The 23,117-nt window shown below is 41.8% G+C and overlaps 1 protein-coding gene across 1 annotated transcript; it reads left to right on the top strand.

The window, feature by feature from the left end:
* The first annotated feature begins 1,216 nt into the window (after positions 1–1,216).
* lurap1 (leucine rich adaptor protein 1) lies at positions 1,217–21,371 on the top strand. Its single transcript, XM_076724243.1, has 2 exons — positions 1,217–1,957; positions 14,895–21,371. The coding sequence occupies exons 1-2, from the start codon at positions 1,745–1,747 to the stop codon at positions 15,783–15,785; spliced, it is 1,104 nt and encodes a 367-aa protein (XP_076580358.1). The 5' UTR covers positions 1,217–1,744; the 3' UTR covers positions 15,786–21,371.
* The last annotated feature ends 1,746 nt before the right edge of the window (positions 21,372–23,117 follow it).

The following is a 23,117-nucleotide window of genomic DNA, read 5'->3' as shown; positions in this document are numbered from 1 at the left end:
GCCACAGGATGTGAGTGTGTGCCAGTCTATTGAAAGTAATGTGATAGTTTTAAGTAACACAGACATCTGTCATACTTCATTACACTGATTAGACTCATCATCCATCCCGGCCCACAGGGGCTCCGCTGCATCCAAACAGCTTTTCTGTGTAATGATCTGAAATCAGCTGGACTCATGTTACTGTGTTTTTGCCTGTTATTATTGCCTACATAGAGCCTTGCTTTGCCTTAATAAGTACACAATCGATTGAATTACCTACAGTATGTCTGTTCATGCCGTGCCACTGCATGACAATATGTAATGGATTAATATAACAACAATTTGTGCTGAGGACTATGCTTTGGTGTTCATGATGAGAATTTGAGTAAGGATGAGAATTTGAGTAAGGAGTTGACATGGTGCTCACACAGTCATAAATGAAGTTAAGTTTATTAAAATTACAACAAACAGCTGGCATACATACACCTATGGGCCAGGTTCTTCAGAAATATCCAAAGGAAAAAAAGGAGACTGGAGCACACTGACTGACATGCAGCCTTTAATTTTTTTCAACACGCGTGTATGCGTGTGTGTGTGTGTGTGTGTGTGTGTGTGTGTGTGTGTGTGTGTGTGTGTGTGTACATAAAAACAATGTTTCAACACAGTGTCATCATCCTCAAAAACGATATTGTCTCGAGACAGAGACACCTTTCAACACGATTAATGTTTCAACACCGCTGTGTCTTCAGCTAATCAGAGTCAAAATCCTGATGAAGACACAGCGGTGTTGAAACATTAGTCTGCAATTAAGGGTTTCTCAATTAAAGGCTGCAAATCAATCAGCGTGCTCCATTCCTTTGGACGTAAATAAACAAGTTAAAACATGCTCCATCTTAACCTGCTGCACCAATAGCATGCCAGTCATAAACTGCTGTGTGACTGTTAACGATATAACAATGTAATATAACACTCACAGGGGCCATTTTTCCTCACAAGTACTTTTACTTCTGAAACTCTCAGTACATTGTGCTGATAATACTTCTGTACTTTTACTTTCCAAATGCAAGGCTTTTACTCATAAATGAATATTTTTACATTGCTGTTTTTATAGTTTTACTTTAGGAAACTTCTCACTGCCCAGCGCAAAGGAAAGCTACTATTTTTATGTTGGTAGGTCATACTCAAATCCAACGTGTTCCTGCCAGCATGTTTTATTTTGAAGGTCTGAGCGGAAGCCGTATAATGTCACTGCAGAGAATTGACAGGTTGGGGTCTCCTCTCGCTCTGCGGCTGCTGGTCGCTGTCATCATGCAGGTGGAATCTGCGCAATGTAGCTCAGTTTAGGGATCTGCAAGCAGACACATCAGCCTCCGCCGGCCTCCAGCGATCATACACCGGCCTCTGGACATCAGACTGTGGAGGAACCAGCCGACAAGCCACGGGAAATAATGACAAGATTGCTTTTTAATTTGCTTTCGGACTATTTAGAAATGCGGGCTTCATTAATTTGACACCAGGTGATAGTCCAGCTAAAATACAAATTCCCCTGAGCATCATGCTGCTGGGATAAGCACACGTTGATGTTTGTTGATGCTGTCAGTGTCGGTCTCTCCTGGCGCAGTCGAACTCAGCTGGACTCTCATAGGATGCCATACAATCCTATTGGAAGTGACTCTCGCAGCTTGACGGGCAACAATTTCCAACAAACGCAAAAGACGTAATCTCTGTCCTGTAGACCTTTTTTTTTTTGAAACACACGAGCACGATGGATGAAGGCACTGCAAGCGAGACCATCCCAGATCTAAAAGACATAGAGGTGAAAATTGGCCGGAAGACCCCGGAGGGTTTGCTCAGGTGGATGCGGGAAGAGGCGTCCTCTCAGCGGGGAGACTCCAAGCTGAGCACCGCGCACGACACCATTAAGGAGACGGGGAAGAAGAGTTTGGATGAAAAGATCAGAAAATTGAAGATGGAAATGGTGAGAGTGCGTTAGTCGCCTGTGTGTGTGTGTGTGTGTGTGTGTGTGTGTGTGTGTGTGTGTGTGTGTGTGTGCGGGTGTGTACGCACGCGCGCGCGCGTACGCTCGGTGGCACAGACTGCTGGACGTGTGGCAGGCGCTTGTTTTCCAGGATGTCACCTCAATATTGAGATATCGCATTGATGCCCAAGGTGCTGCTCCAGTGGACACTGTTGTGAATATTTAAACATTTATCTGCAGATCAGTTTGATGATTGGAAACTATGCATACAGCACTATGCAGCACCGTCATGTGGCTGTACAACTCCTGAAAGTGTAGGTAAAAATGCAAATAAAGTGTACATAAAAATTGTAGGGATAGTGATTCAATGTCTTCATGTTCCAGCCTTTCTTCCTCTTCAGGTACATTGGAACTATAGTCTTCAGCTGACAGTGATTTTTACATAAACAAGTAACAACAACGAAATATCTTTAATAATACATACAAATATCAGCCAACATTGTGAGACTGTGTGATTTATTGGTCTACTTCTAATTAGAAGTCCCTGCAAAATCTAAAAAAAAAAAAAAAAAAGTGTCTAGAAAAGCCTCCTTTCAGCAGCAGAGGTACAAATATTTCAAGAATTTTAAATTTCTCCCTCACCTCTGCCTCTTGTGACATTGCCATTGCATGCACAGTTCAGGTCTGCCCAATGTTAAGACGTTTCTGGGCACCTATAGCAGCCGCTAGGCTTCCAGTAATCTCACAAAGACACTGGGATTGATTTGTTTTTTTGTATTGTTTAGTAATTTCTTACTTGTTGGATTTGTGCTAGCATAATATTATGTGTTGATTAATGCATATGAGGCAATTAACAAAGCAAAGGAAACGATGGTACAGACTATGGATGAATAAATGGATGATTGATAGTGACATTACCAGTTACTGAAGCGTGTCAGCATATCAGTTAACCAGTGGCACCATTATTGCTGCATCTCACTGTGGCTCTCAGTGGGTTAAAATAGTAAATTTATGGTATTCTTTGGTTCTCTGTTCTTTAAAGGAAAAGTCTGACATTGTAGGAAATCCACTCATTCTCTTTCTTGCTGATAGCTAGAGGAGAAGATCCACACCACTCTCATGTCTGCACAGTAGACATGTAGCTAAAGCCAGCAGCTGATTAGCATAGCTTAGCATAAAGACTCTTAATAGCTAGCCTGACTCTCTCCAAAGGTGATAAAATCTGCATGCCACCATATCAATAATTTACTGACTAACTGGATATATCCTGTTTGTTTAATCTGTACAAGAACAGAAGTGTAAAAACAGCAAGTCATGGTTTTTATTGAGGGCTGACGTGCCAGACTATTTCTTGGCAGGTAGCAGTGACTTCCTGAGTTTTGTCATCACTGTGAAGTTGCCAGGCAACCAGCGGAGACTGACTGCATAGTTGTGCATTTTCTCCCATTCACATGCCACAGTTCAGGTCCTACAGGACAAAAGTCTAAAGACTTTATCTTCATGAGTGAGAATTAATTGAAGTCTCATACAGTCAGAAATTTGGTATCTAAAAATCTGATAAACAGTTACTGTAACTATAAAGAATCTTGATTTAACGTTGAGTTTGCGACTAAATAGATGTTGCTGCGTGAGATGTGTCACTGATATTTGGAGTTTGAATCATCTCAAGTGATAAAAATCATCATCCTCAGTTGCTTTTCACCATGCCAACAGCTGCAGACAGATGTGGTTGCTCGGGAATGAGTTGACCACCGAAGGCCTGCAGAAATGTGATGAATTCATTGTCTCTCTTGTGATTGTTATCACTGTTGGCACCACATCATATTTCTATACATTCAGGGTGAGATACGTTGGTGCATCATCCCTGTAAAAATTTTAGGATTGAGTTTGTTTTTTCACAAATTAAATGATTATCACATGTAGAAGTTTACAAATTGCAAAATCCAGTGTTTTCTCTGGTCCAGCCAAGTCTGTTCTTTGTTTTGACAGCAGATTATTTCCCGTTGAGCAGCGGTCGATTTGTTCCATTAAACAAATATCTCTCCCTCTTCTTGTTTACATGGACCCCACCAACTCCAAGCGGTGGAGGTCTGAAGCAATAATAATGCACCTCTCTGCCGTTGTTTTTTCCCCTGCTGTGATCACGTACATGTCGTACGTTCCTTTGGTGGTGACACAGAGCAGATGCGTCGCCTCCAAACTCCCAAACAAAACAAGCTGTCGTCTGAGAGAGTTTCTCCAAAACACGTTGGTTACATTCAACCATCCAAAACAGATAATCAGTTTGGTCACATTTTAGAAAGAGACATGTATTTCACTCCAGGATTGTAGCAGCAGGAGCTCATAATGCTGGCAGCAGAGATGCACTTTAGCAGCCTGGAGAGTCCTGCAGAGGAAATAGTGCTCTTCCCTCTGTAGCTGAACACTTCCTGGAGAAACACTATCTGCTCTACTTTTCTGAGCTTTTAAATTAGGCGCTCCTGATGCCTGCCGATATCTTGCAGTTAGATGGTGCTTATGTGTGTCGTCAGGTTGTAGTATGAGTCTGCTGTAAACCAGCGTGGGTAGTTTTGGCATGTATACTGCATGTGACGTTGTTACCCATCTGGGCACAAGACGTGCACATCATATGTCATATTATTAAATGATATGATGATGCATTGATGTGTAATACATGATACAAACACACATATATCTGTCAGCATATTAAACCCTAGAATTCTATTATTTTTACACTAAAAAAGTGTATTTGTTTTAAGGAAATTTCGGAAAATCATCAGATCTACATATTCAGGAGGACATGATGAGATTTCTTCTCAGCTAATATGGCATTGTGTTCTTTTATTGAATGCATTTGACTCATCTGCTCCTCGTGAGTCCTGCATGTGGTGTTTTTCACAGCTGCTGTGATGGAGGTGTGAGTGGCGCATGGTTACCTGCACATTTTTTTAATCTTCTTATTCTTTAATTTCTGGGATGTTTTGTTGACAGTAGAAGAAGTTGAAGCAGACACCACAGCGTGTATTTCCACTTAGGCCTTTTATGAAGAAAAACTGAAGATATGTTGTGGAAGAAAATGGGCATTTTGAGTGTTTCTGCCATGTTCAAGGGCCAAAGTTAATCAATTCTTCAGTGATGAACCTTCAGCCCTTCATCAACATCCACTTTAGTTGATGTGGTCATGGAGCATTTACATCAAAAATGCTTTATCGACCACTGCAGGCACCATGATGACGTGCTGGTCCATTTGACAGCTCAGTATGTAAATGTAATGGCCAAGTAAATTAAATACCACATTAGAAGAATAAATATATTTGTGTACAATATTGGTGGAGTTGCAACAGGCTGATATTAAGTCTCCAAGCTTTCCATCCACCCTTTCATTTCAGAGGGAACGATATGAATTATTAGGCTATCAAAATGGGAATGTTATAGAGAAATTAACTGTTGTAACCTCCAAACACTGATGTCAGCCCGTTCCCAAGCGTATTGTTGATCAAAGCATCCAGTTTGGATTCACAAAGCATCCAGAGATTTTCTATAAATCTGTTGAGAGCAGAGGGTCAGACTGACTTGTTAACAGCCATTAATCAGGGATGCTGCAAAAGAGGGAGGAGTGAGAGAGAGAGGTGATAAAAAGCCACCTCCTAACTGGAGGGGAGGGAAACTTCCAGCACAGACTGCTCCTGTGTGTGTGTGTGTGTGTGTGTGTGTGTGTGTGTGTGTGTGTGTGTGTGTGTGTGTGTGTCTTTCATTCATCTATGAGAGTGGTATAGTGTAATGGGAGTGTAGAAGAAGAGATCTCAGCATTGCACTTTCATCAGAAATCTGCTTAGTAAGATGTGCAGTAATGCGTGTGCAGAGTGTCTGCAGAGTAATGCTAAACGGAAAAGCTCACATGCACACACACTTTAATCTGGTCCTCGCATGTGTGTTTTTCCTCACTGTTTTCTGAGGCTGAACATTATCTGTCATACTGATAAGCTCATAAGCCCCACATCCATAGTGAGTAGATGGCTAATATCTGCTACTCTGCTACTTACTTCTCACTTTTTTGCGTTTGTGTGAGTGTGTCTGTTTGCTCTTGTGTTCCACAGTCATCTGTTACTCGCTGTATCAGTAACCGCACAGCATGGTGATGGTGGGCTGCAGCATCTGTCTACTGTAAGATCAAGGATGTGTGTGTGTGGGAGATGTTGTCACTGGGTCACCACCAGGAATGAAACACCACTCTGCTTCTAGTTAACTGTCAGGGGAAACAGGATGTTATCCTGCATTTCTGATACTCTTACAGTGTGTGTTAGAGTGGAGCAAACTCCGCCTTTAGCACGTTCATCAGCCCGAGTGACAAAGTGAGACTCCGTCTGAAGTTTCTGATAAATGAAGCAGTTTTTGTCTTTGCATGTCTGGTTTATGTAAAACTACTTGTATTGAGTTTTTGACCACCAGCAATGCTGTGGCGCAAATGTTTGATGAGCGGCGTGCAGTTTTGTTTGGGCATGTGGTGATGCAACACATTCTTGCCTATGGTTTTATGTTATTTCAATGACCAACAGCTGATGTTGGTAATGCCAAGAAATGTAGCAGCGCACAGGTAAAATGCAGGGGAGAAAAAGACTGAATGTAAACAGTGCAGGTTTTTAAATGCTTTACAAATGTATGAGGGAGAAAGTGCATGAAGCACATTTTGTCAGGGATACATGCAATGAATTTTTAGTGAAAACACACAGAATGTAAACAGAAACTTTGTTTATTTACCACTTTAAAAACCGTGTGGAATGATGACGACTGTTCGCTGTTTAAAAAGATGGTCTGCCTCAAAATGTAATAATCGCCACAGCTTACCAGACTGATTTTCAAGTAATCAGCTTTCAATTCATTGTTTAGTCTGTAAAATGTCCGTAAATGGTGAAAAGTGTTTATCGCATTTTCCAAGGGGGACGTCTTCAAGTGCTTTGTTTTGTTTGACCGGCTGTCCAAAATGTACGCATGATATGAAACAAAGGAAGCAGCAAATCGTCATGTTTGAGAAGCAGGAACCAGATGATGTTTTATGGGTGAAACATTTGGATTGGTTATCAGAAATGTTGCTGATAATTTGTCTATATTGGAAGGAGGAGACCTGAAAAGATGACTGACCTGTACACAAAGTGTCCTTCAGAAAAGGCTTTTGGTGTGATAGCTGCTAACATATACCCTGCAGACTGCACAGACACACACTTTCTCAGTGCTTATGTCTCAGTATGGTTGAGAACATTGTACCGCCCTGCGAGCTGAAAGCAGATAAATGTTATTAATGACTTCACTGCTGCTGTTCTTCTCTGTGAGAGCAGTTTTAAAGCTTCTGTCTGTTGTCTCTAGCTCTCTAATGGAAGACACGCTCACCACCTCTCTAAACAGAGTACTGGATACAGAGACACTCCTTTAAAACCCCACAAGACTGGCAGTCAGCCACACACACACACACACACACACACACACACACACACACACACACACACACACACACATACATTAAGGCCCTTTGTGTACTAGCTGTTTTGTGTATTTTCTACATGATCAGCACCTTTATTTCAGCTATCATAGAGGGTGACTGCTGTGTTTTTGCCTGGTGCTTTTTCTTTTACTGTCCATATGTGCTGCTCTCTCTCTGTAGCTTTCCCTGTCGCTCTCTATCTCCATCTTCCACCTCTGGGCAGATGAATGACAGTGCAGAGTCAGCTTCGAGTGCATAGCTGAGCTGCCGGGAGTCAAAATCTATGGCTGGGTACTGGCTCTGTCTCCTCAAAGACAGTCAGGAGAGGATTTTGTCTAATTAAATCAATACCGAGTGGCTTCAGCTCCTTTATTTGTAACATTTTGTTTTCAACCCTGTCTCTGAGAGATTATTTTTATGTACTCATTTGTTTTCCCAAATATGGTTTAAAGGAAACCTGATTGCTGCTGGATTGTCTCCACAGGTTTCTGAAGTGGAGGAAGGCAGGGGTGGAGGAAGGTGGGCATACAAATCAACATCACCACAGAAATGTTTAATACCACTGTATTTGCTACAAGCAGATATTGGAGGAAACATGACATGAAAAAGAATGTAATCCAGCTAGCATTACAGTTCGTTGGAAACACATTAGAAAAGTCATTTCTCAGAGACAGGGTTGTCTGTTTACTGTGTTTCGTCTCCCCTCATCTCATCCCCCCTTTTGATGCACTGAGCTGAAAGGAGGGTGGTGCAGTGGTTAGCACTGTCGACTCATAGCGAGAAGGTTCTCAGTTCTCTGTGTGGAGTTTGCATGTTCTTCGCATGTCTCCACACGTCCTCCAGGGTGCTGCGACTTCCTCCCAACGTCCAACGACATGCAGGTTAGGGTAGCTGGTGACTCTATATTGTCTGCAGGTGTGAATGTGAGTGTGAATGGCTGTTTGTCTGTATGTGCCAGCCCTGTGATGAACTGGCAGCCTGTCCAGGGTGTAGTCTGCCTCTCGCCCAGTGTCAGCTTGGATCAGCTCTTTCCAAAGGATAAGTAGATATACATTATGGATGAACTGAAAGGACTTCATGATTTCATGGCAACTGGAGCACCAGAGGTCCTCAATTACACCACAGTAAACAAGATTCCTTTGCTTCTTATGCTCTTACACATGTTTTCTTCATGAAAATAGGTGGTCAATGGGAGTGAAAGGGTCAGTATCAGCTGAGACTGTTTAAAACCTTCTGATATCTGCTGTTTTTAAAGCTGCCACTTCCAGTTGTTTGTGAAATCAGGACAAAAACGCAGCAGAATATTTTCCAGCCGGTATTTTAATCATGTGAAGCATTTGTTTTCATTTGGTCTGACTTGTCCTGCGCAATAAAAATCCTGCATGTCTGCTATCCAATACGTGTCTGCTGCTCAGTCTGAAGAGGAGAAACGGAACAAAAGACAGGGACAAAGATGAGGGAGTGAAAAGACTGTTGGAACAATGCTTTGATCAGGCTCAGACAGAAACACAAACACGAAACAAGGATCAGTGGATATTTTAGAGGTGGACACAGACAGATGGAGCACTTGGAGGTTTGCCGAGAGACATGGCCGACCCTCTGCTGTCCATTGAGGCTGGAGGGACTCTGCAAGGTCGCCGTTTGTCTGCAGAGGGCCTGAGTTAGATTGTGAAGGTAAAACGACAGACAGTGACACCAGGGGACGAGAGAGAGAGAGAGAGTCTGCGCAGATAGAGATGGGTGTTTATTTTTTCTGGTGTGTGAGAGAACCAGTGTGTGTTTGTGACGTCCCTGCTGGCAGTGATTCAGCAGGCTGTTGGGTAGCTGTGTGACATTGGGAGGCTGTCTCTGCCACATGGGAGAGTCTGCGTCACTGAGCATGCTTCAGCTGCGCATACGTTAGCAAAATGCATTCTAACACATTCCCCCAAATAAGAGGACGATCTGATTAGATTGTGGAGCACCATGCTGCCTAATTGTGCATATTTATTAGGGAAAGGTGCTCTATATCATCTCATCTCTTTTATTTTCATGGTCATTTTTGGTTATGATAACAGTGCACTGACCAAAATAATTGATGACTTCATTGCTACCACAAAGACAGATGGGGGCAAGACACATGAGCTGTCAGCCAAGAGTGGTTGTCAACAAGGCAATCATATTATTATTACAGGCTGGAATGGTCAAATAGTCAAACTACCTACCTGAATTGTATTATGTCAGTCCTTTAAGATATGGAGTTCGTGTTAGGCAGTGTTTTCTTTGTAGGTAAAGCTGTATTTGATCTCGTGTTGTTCATTTGAACAGTGAAGCATGACGGAGCATCTGGTGTCACCTCCTGGTTGTTGGTTTGCAGAGAAGTGATGATATTTAAAAGTAACAATCAAGTTATTAAGACTTTCTATCTAAAATGGCTCTGAGCTTTGTGGCGGTTGTAGCGCCAGCTGACTGCATGACACCCAGGTTCATGGTCCAAACGTGTGATCCAAAACACTGCACCACCGTTTGCTCCACCACAAAATCTACATTTTGATGGAAAATCCATCAAGAGTCCAGAGAAAACACCAATCTGACAGAAAACCTAAGTCCAACAAAATATCCATATAGTAAACTTGCCAACAGTCAGTCCTCACTGTACAGTGTGAAGCTGTTAGGCACTTGTGATGTGTTTGGGAGTCACGGCACGTTCAGGGTCTCACTGGTTCCTTCTGATTTCAAAGTGGTAGAAATGGGTCAGTCCAAATCAGGGATAGAAGCACACCTTCAGCTTAATTCCCTCATGTGGAGAAAATCCCGAAGTATTACCATCAGTCATCTTCTCCCATTGATGTTTGGATTCAGGCTTTTCAGGCTTTTTTGATTTAGCTTGGTAAATAACATCTCCAGTTATCCAGTGGTCATTGATTACCCTTGAGGTGGTGACTTATTTCATTAATAGACTAATTACTTAAATGACATATAATATATTTATTTTCATTGTCTAATCATATTTATGTAAGAATTAATGGAAAACACTGAAAATTATCTGCATTGTTTCACTTAATGAGCTTTGAATAAATAGATGTCATGAAAACAAATTGCTATTAAAGTGAAAATGTCATTTGAGTTAAAAGAAATACTGAACCAATGAAATCTCACCCAGTCAGCATGTTTATAAAGAATGATGTTTATCTGAATATTGTTTGCAGTGCGCGCACACACACACACACACACACACACACACACACACACACACACACACACACACACCGTTATGTACCAGCTGTAAAAGGCAGGAAGATGAGCTTTCCAGAATCCTATGGATCAGCCAGACGGTGCTTGGCCTCGTGCCTGAGTAGGAAAACTGAAATTCGTTTGGCTGTGTACTGACGATAGATGATAAATGGTATTTCAGTTCTCAAGGCTGCCTAGTCCTGGATGTCCGTTCCCTGCTCACATTCTGACCGCTGTCACATAAAAACCTTTTGACCCCTTTTTCATCTCTTCCCCATAATGAGTACATTTGGCTTCATCGTATAATTAGAGGCTGTAATCTGGAAATAATGAAATGATGGAGAATTTCCTCCAGGAACAGCAGCATAACACAGAACCTACGACACAGTTGGCGTGCTTTCGGATTTCACTGTTGGCACAACGATGGGCACGTGGCCATTTAAGGAAGGAAACACAATTTGCATAAAGGACGTATTTACATATGTTTATTGAGTGACACAAAGTGAGGTCGTCTTTGTATTTGACAGTGTCGATTTGTAGATTGATAACCTCCTGATTTTATTAAGAGAAAGTATTGCTGCTAATAAACCCACAAGCAACACGTGTGTTGCATTTCACATAATGAAAAGTACCAATCTGGCTTGCATTTCTGTTTTTCTCTTGTTATTTTATTTGATGCTTTTATTTCCCATTCCCTCTTGGAAACAGTTCTACAGTATGATTAACTATATGCCCGGATATCATGTATTTTTGAACAAAACAAATCTATGTTTAGGGCTGCAGCTAATGATCTGAGATAATCTACGACAATAATAGTCTGTCAATAATAGTCTATCATTCTCTTGATTAGTTGATTCATCATTTGGTTTATAAATGTCAGGAAACCGCTGATCACAATGTCTTAAAGCCCAAGGTAACGCTCCAGTACCCAAAGACAATCAATTTGATATCACAGCAGCAAATTCTCACAACTGAGATGCTGGAACCAGGAATTTTTATGAAAATAGATTCTATATTATTATTATTTCCTTCTACATGTTTACTGATGTACCGCACACTGAATGTTACTGTACAGTCAGAGGACACCCTGCTGTCTTGTATTTCACAGACTGGTATCATACACCTCTAGTGCCTACGTGTTATTGAGGAATCAAATAACTGTCTTTTGCTGAATAGAGTATGAAGTGCGTGAGCAGCCATGCGTTTAGTGGATGTATAATGTCAGACGGGCCGAGCTCAGCGGCAGTGTGGGACAGACTGGTGGAGCGCTCAGCTTCATTAGCATTGTGCCACCTCAGCGCTGACAGACATGGAGCTGCTTTTACTGCCACCCTCATTAGGCACTGAGTCTCAGCCAGCTGAAAACCTCAAACCTGAACCCCACCCCAAATGTCTGACTGTGCCCCAGAACATCAGCGGGTTTACAGCCACACACACACACACACACACACACACACACACACACACACACACACACACACACAGAAAGCTGTGGTTGTTGATCGTAAGTTTCTTTGTCTGGCGACTCCTCCCTGCAGCCCTGTGACGTGTGCTTTTATCTGAGTTTTAATGTACAGTGGAGGTGGATAGACGGGATGAATAGGCCGATAGAGATATCTGTATATTTATCTTCTATTTTATGCCCGCTTTTATCTCACTCTCTTTATTTCTTAGTCCTTCATCTCATGTTGTTACATCTGTGTCTGCTGGTGAAATTCAGCATACAGCATAGGGGTGTAACAGTACACAGAAGTCACGGTTCAGTTCTGACCCCAGTTTAGGAGCCATGATACGAGTTGCTAGGCGATGCTGCAGAATGTGCGTCAGCGTGTTCAATGTGTTTACATTCACATACCCTGTAATGGTGGAGTGATGTGGACACACCCTCCTCGTCTTATCCACAGCTCTCTCTCCAGAGCTGACCTGGAACCTGAACTGTTCCCAAACAACTGATTTAAAGGATGCAAACGGGTCTTCCAGCATAGTGAGTGACTGGTACGCCAATCAGCACGTTGTGCTAAACTCAGCCGGGTTGCTAGCTGCATAAGTCAGAGGTTTTAAGGCAGGATTTGCTCTTGTGAACTATGGTTCTGGTTTACGTGCATCAGTCTACACACCATGTCTGCAGACTGTGACCACCAGAGTGGTTCAACAGGAATACACGAACCGTTGCAGGAGCCCTCACAGTGTGACTTGGCATCAGCAGATCATGCAGCTAATGCCTTTACCTTCCTGTAAACAAGCTCTACTGTAAAGGCTCCAATATTGTGCTTTATCTCAGCTGCTCCAGGTGTCTTTTTTGCATCTTAGAAGATGTGGTTGGTTCGGTTAGAATTAAAGTCATGCCTTGGGTTGGGATTAGGTGTGTTGTGGTTATGGTTTAGGTTTGAGTAAGCCTCTAGAGAATTAGTGTCAGTCCACACATGCTGCATAAACAACCAATTCAAATACTTCAAGGCAATCAGATTTCTTGAGCTAATGATGCCAGCTCATATTGCAATCAGCTGTGCTGACAATTGACGAATAAAATATTGGGCTTTAAGTAACAGGAGCCACACATCCATATTCAATAGGAGGATGCAGTGTTATCTAAACTGATGGTTCCCAGCCTGTGTGCCTCTGGGCTTTTTGACATGTAGCTTTTTGTGACCCCTCATGAAAGGTTATGCCCTGAATCTAGACATATGTTGTGAGATTGTATCATTTGAAGGGTTTTTAGAGACCTGAAGAGGTGAAAGCATCCAAAATTTTACATGAAAGAGCAAAAAATTTGCATGTGCATGTAAGAATCTCTCCCTCTTGAACACACCGACAGTGAAGGTTTTTTTTTTTTTTTTTTTTTAATTTTACGGCGATGCATCACTTCACTGGAGGCATAATCATTGATGCTAACATTATGCAGGAGCAAGAAATAAATCACTTGGCAGGTTGGAACAATCAATATATTTCTCTCCGCGCTTTTATTGACATAACCTGAGGGGTCAAAAGGGCCCAGTATGGGAAATAAGAGAGGTATACTTCTTATTATGTGTAAGACACCAGAGGGTCAGAGGGCAAAGGTCTTAAGGTCCTATCTCATGTTGGTAAAACTGCTACATGTGCAGTTTGACCATGTATATAGGAGTTTTGCTTTTGTCACTCTGAGTACATGTGGCAGATCATGCTTACATACTTTAACTAGTAACAGAGTATTGTTACAGTGTGGTATTAATAATTTTACTTCAATAAAGGATCTGAGTGCTTTGTCAATGGTTTATTAACAGGTTATATAACAACAGATTAAATAAAACAGAGCAACAGTAGCCTTGAGAAAGACAGAGGGACTGACAGTCTGTATGAAAAAGAAAATTACCTGTGAGACTAAATGCTTAAAGCTTTGAGAGAGACTGGTTATCTGCAGAGAGGGTGAGTATCATGAGGCCAAGCTATGAATGTCGATGCCATATATCACCTCTTGGCCCTGTGCTTCGCCACAGGCCTCTGCTCATGTATTCTGGGGAGGAATTTTCCATGACCGCAGCCGTCTTTTTCCTCTTATTCATCATTTAGCTTTTTCAACCTCCCACACACACAGACATGTTGCATTAGGAGACACCACTGCCTGTTAGTTCTGATTAATCATTATTTTATATACTATACCAGATGACATTATGACTAAATGTTTGGGTAGTTTGCACCATTTATAGGGCATTTATATGTATTTTTAAAGATTTTATGTCTCGATTTTATTTTCAAATGTGTCATACTTTCCATTGTATCAAATTTCCCTTTCACAACAGCTTCTCCTGCAGAGTTAGTTTTGGTCATAATTCCCTGTTAACACTTTAAAACAGCTTAACCCACCACTTTCAGTGTTCTTCTCTAAACCTTCTTTTCACCAGTTTGTCCCTCTCTCTCTTTCTTTCATTTCCATGTCGAAGCTTTCCCCCTCTACCGTTACCTTATTTGTTTCCACAGTGGTTGCAGCGCATGCTTGAACCGCCAACTTGTGTTATACTTTATTTCCAATTATGGTAATCTGCGAAGGTTTAATAGCATTATAATGGTGTTTGCACTTGTCTGTGGAGCCAAACCTGAATGCTTAAAATAAATATCTGCAGAGTCCTGGAGGTTACCCAGGTTCACATTTTGCCTGGTTCTCATATACTAACATTTTTTCCTATTAAAAACTGTCAAAGCATGAATACAGTGAAAATAATCATAAACCTCAACATGAAATTGTATTGTCTCTTTTCTATTTGTCCATAGGCTCACTTGCGCTCGGTGGACGTGAAGATCTTGCAGCAGTTGCTGGCCGTCCATGAAGGCATCGAGGCAGTGAAATGGTTACTGGAGGAGCGCAGCACGCTGACGAGCCGCTGCAGCAGCCTAACCAGCAGCCAGTACAGCCTGGGTGAGGGCCCCGACACCTCCTGGAGGGGCTCCTGGAGCAGCCTGCAGGACCCCAACGACAAGCTGGACAACATCTCTATCGGCAGCTACCTGGATACCTTGGCGGATGACATGGATGAGTACTGTCCCTCCAGCTCGGAGTCGGTCATCTGCTCCACCACGCCGCAAGTCTCAGAGGGTACTGCTGGGGGCCGGACAGGGGGAGGCCCCGGGGCTACAGTCACCGGAGCTGTGGTAGGGGTGAGGTCTGGCAACGGGGCCGGAAGTGAGATTCGGGCTGGGGGAAATGAAAATGGAACTGGGATTGGAAATGGGATGGAAGTGAAAGGTGGACCAGGGACTGGGGTTACCAATGCTGTCACTGGCACTGGGATTACTGGGAATGGAACTGGGACACCAGCTATTCCTGTCAGTTCTCCTCAATCCAAGTCTGAGGGCCCCAAGCAAGATGTTCCGGTCTGGACCAAGGCAGCAGAGATGGGGAAAAGAAGCCCTATTTCTAAGACTAACACCCAGACACATGCTGTAAAGGCTAATGGCGTCCTGGAGAAACCAACCATGCAAACAGGCAGCCCCACCCACCTCAGCCTCAACGACAAACTGGGAACAAGCCAGAGCCCCAAACTCAAACCTTACAAGAATGGAAAGATCGACTTGGACACTTGCAAAATGAACGGTAAAATGCATCTGGAGTACGACGCGCACTGGCGGTGGGTGCAGTCTCAAGAAGATGTGACGTTTTTGTAAGAAGGATAATAACAGAGGGGAGTAAAGCCACTATTGAACACTCCCTCTGTAACATGGAAGACCAGATCACTGAAGGACAGAAGAAGAGCAAACTGCTGTTTGTGAAATGCACATAGTGAGGCTTTGCTTGTTGAACGACACTGGCTATGAAAGATAAAGAATGACTTTTTCTCGTCCTGTTGTTCCCCCTGTGACTGCACTAACTTTCTATAAAACATTGATGTCAGTACAGTACGGTGGATGCACAGTACAGGATTTTGACCATATTTAGCCAAACCGGGCTGCCTCAAACAAACTTAGGAAAATCAATTTTAAAATCCTGTGTCATACTTTTTCTCAGGGTCTTTCTTTGCATTCCCTGATTTTTTTTTCCTCTTTTCTTTTCTAAAGCACAGCGGGATGATCTGCCAGAGAGCTGAAACGTGATTTCAGATCGACTGACGTTGTACATCAACCAGTGTAATTAGAAGATTTGAATTGCAATTTATTCCAAAAAATTTAAGTTAGTAGAAGACCAAATTTTTCCCCTATCAACCCTCAAATGAAATGTATTGTTTCAACCCTTTGACTTTGACAACATATCCGAACACTTAATGGCTATAGACAGTATTACTTGATAAAGTAGAGTCAAAGTAAAGACAAATATAACTATTAAACGCCTTTTGATAAAACCTGTGAGCATATTTCTCCCTGATCTCGTAGCTTACCTGAACAAAAATTAGAGGACATGAAAATAGAAGACAGAGCACCGAGATTAGCAAAAGTTTCTCCCATTGAGAAATAATGCACCCACTCTTAGCATTTGTGTCTTTGTGGAGCTAATACGGTCAGTGCTTAACCAACCATCTGCAATATTGTATATTCACTGAATCGCAATACAGCTACTCTGTGCATCAGGTATTAGTCGTAACTGGTTGTAGGCAAATACTGAATATGGCTGTAATTTTTTCTTTTCTTTTGAACTGTTATGGTAACCTGTGTACGTTTTTCTAAGCAGATGTTGTGCCTGATCGGTGTAAACCTTAACTACATATGCCTGTGCGTTCCCTCCAGAGATGAGTGCACTGTTGTTATGATAATCTGAGTTTTTTGACTGATTATATTTCTGTTATTTTGCCTCTTCTTGACCTCTGCTTGCGTGTACAAATGGCTAGACTAACAGTCTGTGTGCTCTCACCATGTGAGTGTTGACTGGTAAATGTGTTACGCTGGCTGGGTGGATATTGCATGCCCTGTGCTGAGAGCTTTATTGGTTAAATCGTGAGAAATTCGTGGAAGACTTAACACAATCAGAGAAGAAAAGCAATATTTCTTGAAGCCTTTCTACTGGCTTACATAAGCAGCCTCTTCTCAGCAAATGAAATCTAATATTATTGTCTGTTCTTCAGGAGTTTCCTAGACTACTGACAGGGAGAGAATGTGTGTCTGTGTGTCTGTGAGTGTGTGAGAGAGAGACAGATGTCGACTGGCTGCCTGAACACAGCTGGCCTGTCAACGTTCGGAGAAGAATAGATGAGTCCCAAAGGTTTTCAGGAGTTTTCAGCCTATTCATCACAGCGTAACTACATCTCCTCCCAGACTGCACTTAGTCATGTTAATGCTGCTGGGGTAGTGCAACACATTTGATAACATTTGATTGCTACAGTATGGATTGTCACAAAAAAGCTCCTTGCAAAAGGCTTGGCTCCCCCTCTGGTCTACCCTTTACAACCTTCTGCAAAAGATGACATTTGAGTCAATGTGTGGTATAGTTGTGCACTTCTGTAGCCTTCAAATTGTTGAAGGGTCAGATTCTATTCTAACATCCTTTTATTGCTGGGAATGGTTTGAAACTTAGTGCTGATACAGTATATGAGTTTTGACACCGCCACCACAACGAATGATGCTTCAGAGCCTCAGTATGGGCATGTTTCAGTCATCACTAGAAAGTATAAGGTTCAACACCCAGTCCTGTCCTCTCAAGCATTGCAACAAAGACGTTTTTCACGTGTTTCTTTTTTTTTTTTTAACAACTCAACTGACCATTCACTTAGTCCTAACACCTGTCAAACTGAGCTAGACTTGTTTTAAAAGAACAACCCTGTAAAATGGCTCTTACATATGCACTTGATATCCTCATCCATCATATTGTGCTAGACTGAATCCTGCATGTTGCAGGCAAAGTATCAGCATCCCCACTAGTTGATGGTCCATGTAGAAAACAAGGAAATAAAGGAGCAGCATTGTTAGATCAGACTGTGCTTTCGTTCTAACACAACATTTGGCTGCTAAGATCAGGCCTACACAATTCACTGTGAGTTCATTTGATGCGTTTGGCAAAGAGCTGAGCTCACGTTAGCTGAAACCCTGATAGCATTTCGGCCACAAACAGCAGGGAAATATTGCACAGTGGATGTGTCATGTGTGAACAGGCCTTTTAATATCCCCACAATCACTTTGCCTTGGAAGTAACTAGGTTGCCTCTTAGATAGTTAGTCAGACATGCTAATGATTGGATGAATGGATTAACAAACCGTTTAATCCAGCCCTCACATTTTTACACTTACTGCTCCAAAGCTTGACAGGCCCGTTGTGCCTAGTTTGGTTTTAATGAACAGTCAATGCTCAGATCTGGCTCTTTCACTCCACATAATGAGTTAACTTACTGTTAACTGCTACTTACATTGACACAGTGTGCAATGCAACCAGTTGTTGCGTGGTGACTCCAGCTGGCTCACCTTCGATCCGTTCCCTTTCTGTTACATCTCCTTGTAAAGAAATTCTATCTTTATAGGAGCTGCAATGAGATGTTGAACTCAGCATCTCCTTTTGTTTGAGCCACTGAAGTGTTTCCTCTCTCCTCCTCCTGCCTTTCTTTTCATCCTACTTTCCACCACCACGCTGGTTCAATGGAAATGTTAAATCTGTGCCAACACACACATCATGCACACACAATGCCCTCTCACTGGAGACAGCACCATAAAGCCGGCACCACAGAAACACGGACCGTAGGCCAGTCCTGGAGACAGGAAAGGAAAACTGTGCTCAAACTGGACCTTGAGCTCTTGGACGAGTTGGAACATTTTAAAAATGTGTCCTCCTGTTCCCCCTAAATCTCTTTGAATACAAAAAGAATACATCCATCCATCAATGGATAAGTGTTTTACTCACGGTATAATATCCAGCCCTATAGACATGAAGTCATTTCAAACCTCCTTCCCTTTTTAACATATGTGTTGGCTGTAAAACAATATTGCATGCCAAAGAAACTGTCTGCTCTGCTAGTTTGTGGTTTTTTTTTCCGAATTAGCTGAGCCATATGGGGAAAAAATACATTTTAGTGGAGGGAACAAACCTGTAAAAGATATTACATGAAGCTATAGTGTGTCTTTCTGAAGCTATACTGTAGCCCACGATATTGTAATGTGTTTTCAGTGGGAACATCCAGTTTAAAATTGGAGTCTGAACATTGTTTTAAACTATTCGCTGGCAGAGATTTAATGGGTGCTGGCAGTGCCAGGAGAAATCGCTTGTGGCTTGATTGTTTTCGAAAGAGGGATAATAAGTGCTGTGTGCATGGATAAGAATGGAAGTGTCACTAACTGGCACACTTGTAGAAAATACCTTTGAGTCAGAGCTGAAAGCCTCCTCTCATTTTCCAGAATTGTTAGGGTATGGAGGTAAACACAACCGTAAAATCCTTCTGTTTCTGTCTTTTTATGATGTCCAGGACTTATCAGATGCCCAGTGTGTGATGTGTTTGCCTTGGCTGCAGGTGCCAGGCAGCCTTCAGCTATTCTGGGCACAAGACAAACAGCATGATTACATAGACGAGTGGATATCCACACGGTTGCCCTGACAATGGGACAGTGCAGGCTTCAGCTCGAGTGGCTGCATAAAACGATGTTGACTGCAGTGCCAGTTGCGGCGTAGCAGTACTGTTTAAATGATGGCAGGTGAGGTGAAAGAGACGATAAGATGGTGATGCATTTTAACAGAGTCAGACCACTAAAAAGATGTTTAACACCTTTACATTACATTACACATTTGGGATGAATTCTGATTCCAGTCTCAGGTACCTCTTCCGAATAAGACACCCTTTATAAAAAGGCTAAACTAATAGTTTTATTAACGGTTATTCATTTTCTTTTTAACTTTTTTACTTTATGAGCCATTGATTTTGGTTTGCCAGGTAGTGAAAATCCCTTATTTCTAGAGAAAGAGCTGCATTAAAACCTTTTTAGTAATGGTGTATTAACATTTACAACTGTAGACTGGATGGAGTTTTACCAAGTAACTCCTCACCATGGATTGATGTATTACCAACATTTAACACCAACCAATGGGATTTTTTACAACCTCACAAGGCAAAGAATGCTTTAACTCATCTACAAAGCATTAGTAGATGATTTATTAACCCTTAACACAGCTATTACTTTATAATCATTTATAAAGGGTGCTTTATTAGAAAGTGGTACCCATCTTCATTATGGGTTATGGGAAATTTAAAACCCATTGCATTCGTTATTAGATAATAGAATCTCCTTTTAATCTCAGTGATGCTTTCCTGGTTTAGTAAACGAGAAAAGGAATTTCCTAATTAATACATAGGAAAGATTGTAGAAATATTGTTTAAAGGGAGAGATTAACAATAGTAAGGCTGAAATTAACTATGGTTAAAAATGAAGAGCCAGCCATTCAGTCTCAGATGATAAATCAGGCGATTACTCTGTTCCTCCAGGTATCAGGAATTCAGAATTTTAGAGGAAGTTTTTCATATTGATGGAAGTACAGTGATACAGAGTAAATCACTGTACATGTAGTCATTGCTGGACTTTTCTTCTCACACTGCTCTGTTCTGCATTAGTGCACAGCTCAGCCATCCTCTCTATGAGCCACCTGAAATGCCGTCAAACCCCATAGCCTGCAAGTTTTGGGCATTTTTGAGAAGCTGAATGGCTGGTCAAGTCTCCCTGGAGGCAGAATAGAGGGTTAAACAGTGAGCTGAGCAGCGTGGCACACAACATGCAGCTAAATGGAAGCTTCCACTCCCGGTGTCCCGCTGTTTTCTTCCTTCCTCTCGTACATACACAAACACACACACAAGCACAATTTATCCCGGGACTGACATGGGGTCTCTAGGTACCTGACAGCTCCCCAAAGAGAGCCATTAAGCATTTCCTTTCCTTGAATCGTATTTATGCTTTATCCCCGTGTGTGTGTGTGTGTGTTTTGTTCACATCCCAAACTGCTCAAAGAAATGGAAGTGGATGAAATAAACCCCACTGAGCGCACACTGGGCTCTGAAGCAGGTCCAGAACTTAACTGAGGCAACACAAAGCTTGGAGGATCGAAAGACCGACTGCAGTTCACTGGATCAGTCGAATCAATATGTCGCCTGAGTGAGTGGAATTGTTTTTACTTCCGTGGTACGATGCATTTTTATTATTTTGTTATGCGATGTGTCCAGAGAAAAATGTTATTTTTTTCTTTGTAAAATGGAAACGTTCAACAAATAACTGATTATGTTCATCAACGTGGAGAATTATATTATGCAGTATGTACATTATACAAGCTTATCCAATGATTAAAGATATTTTAAATGTTTTTTTGCTTGTGTTTTTATTCCCTCATCAAATGGGGAGGTGGGAGATCACAGGAATGTTGCTCATGACAACATCTTCACAACAAATGTTTCCCCTGAGAAAAACACAAAGAAGAAACTGAAAATCAAAACGCTCCCCACCTCCTCTTCAGTCAGGAGCTGTTTTACTCTCCTGACCTCATAATGCAAACTACTCTGAATGCTTTCAGTGACCCGATGTAGATTTCTAATCAATACTTGGCCCAGCCCTTCCACAAAGGTTTATCAATGCGGATCCATTAGCACTCACAGCACTCAATGGTCATTTCCCAAAACAGCTTCAAAGACGAGTGTAGTGTTACTGTTGGATGGAAGGAGAGAAAACCTCTCTGTCTTTCTTGGACTGAGTTGTATTTTATGGATTTGAAAGGATAGAAAGTATCTCTGTTCAAATGTATAATATGTATGTGTGCAGCATATCTTTAACCAGGAGATCGCCTGATATTCAACACACTGTTTAACTCAGGGTCATACCTACAAATGACTAATGCTTCCTTCAAAAGTATAATGTGAAGTATTTACTTTCATTTTTTTATATCATTGTCCATACATGATTTTTTTTTTTGTGAGTTTCATTATAGCAGTTTGAAGTTCATGATGTTTAACATTCACACACAGCACACGGTGGTCCTCGTACATGTTCACTTCATCAGAAGTATGTGTTTAGACTGAGTGTTTTTTTGCTTGTGCCTGAGAAGAAATACTTTCAAGCCTTGGATTTATTTCCATTACTGGATGTAGATGTGCGAAAAAGAAATACTAATAAAATATGAGAATGCAAATCGTGACAAAGTTTCTCCTGTTTCCTGTATTTTTGCTAAGCTAAGCAAACCATCTGCTGCCTGTAGCTTCATTTATTTCCCAAAATGTTGAACTATAGCTTTGCCTTTTCATGAGCTATTTTTTTTTTTTTTTCAGCTTTGTGATTTGATCATTTTTCATATAATTTAATGGACAGTGATGTCAGTGATGAGCGTAAAGTTTGAGTTCAAAGATGAAATGGAAAATATGGCTTGTGGGTTACGCTGCAGCCAAAATGATGATAATTAACTGCTGGAGCTCTCAACATAATTAAACACCTAAACATTTGCTAAGATTATGTTTGGATATTTTATGTGGAACGATCTTCAGGGCGGATCAGTACCACTCAACCAAGCAGCTCGTACTACTGCAAATATTTAGATTTATTTAGATTTTGGTCATTTCTGTACAAAAACAGATAATGATTATGGTGGATATATCTCTGTCTTAGTTAGTTATCCATCTAGTGCATTCATACTTGCAGTAAGGACATCACAGCTCCTGACATGCTCACACCTTAAGGTCATGAGCTTCTCAAATCAGCGGACATTGTCCCATGTGTGTATTCAGTGTGTGTTCATGCATAAATCCAGTGTTGTTCATGTCCCCCACCCCTCTGGTTACAGCTCAGCAGTATTACAGTTTATCTGCTCTAACAGGGGCAGATAGTATCAGCCTCATGTAATCCAAGAACAACCTCTGGGCCCCTTTGTCTGTCTGCTGCCTCTACATCGTCCCTGGGCTGTGTGAAAACAGGGTGAGGGGATTATGGAGGAGGGGATGATGGCGGGGATGTGATGTGGTTGTGTGTGTATTTTTTTTTACAGATTTGAACATAAGCTTCTTGGTTTAACAGATTGAGGTGAGAATGGCGGAGTGTGTGGGTGAGAACGTGGTGTTGGTGGTGA

The sequence above is a fragment of the Chaetodon auriga genome, chromosome 3 (assembly GCF_051107435.1).
Source record: "Chaetodon auriga isolate fChaAug3 chromosome 3, fChaAug3.hap1, whole genome shotgun sequence".
In the NCBI taxonomy this organism is placed as follows: domain Eukaryota; kingdom Metazoa; phylum Chordata; class Actinopteri; order Chaetodontiformes; family Chaetodontidae; genus Chaetodon; species Chaetodon auriga.
Note: the sequence above shows the minus strand (reverse complement) of the source record. Positions and strands in the feature narration are given on the sequence as shown.

Bases quoted from the DNA above. Each gene is read 5' to 3' on its own strand.
- lurap1 (XM_076724243.1), top strand. From the start codon at position 1,745: ATGGATGAAGGCACTGCAAGCGAGACCATCCCAGATCTAAAAGACATA. The intron at 1,958-14,894 runs GTGAGAGTGCGT...ATTTGTCCATAG, and splicing joins GAAAATTGAAGATGGAAATG to GCTCACTTGCGCTCGGTGGA.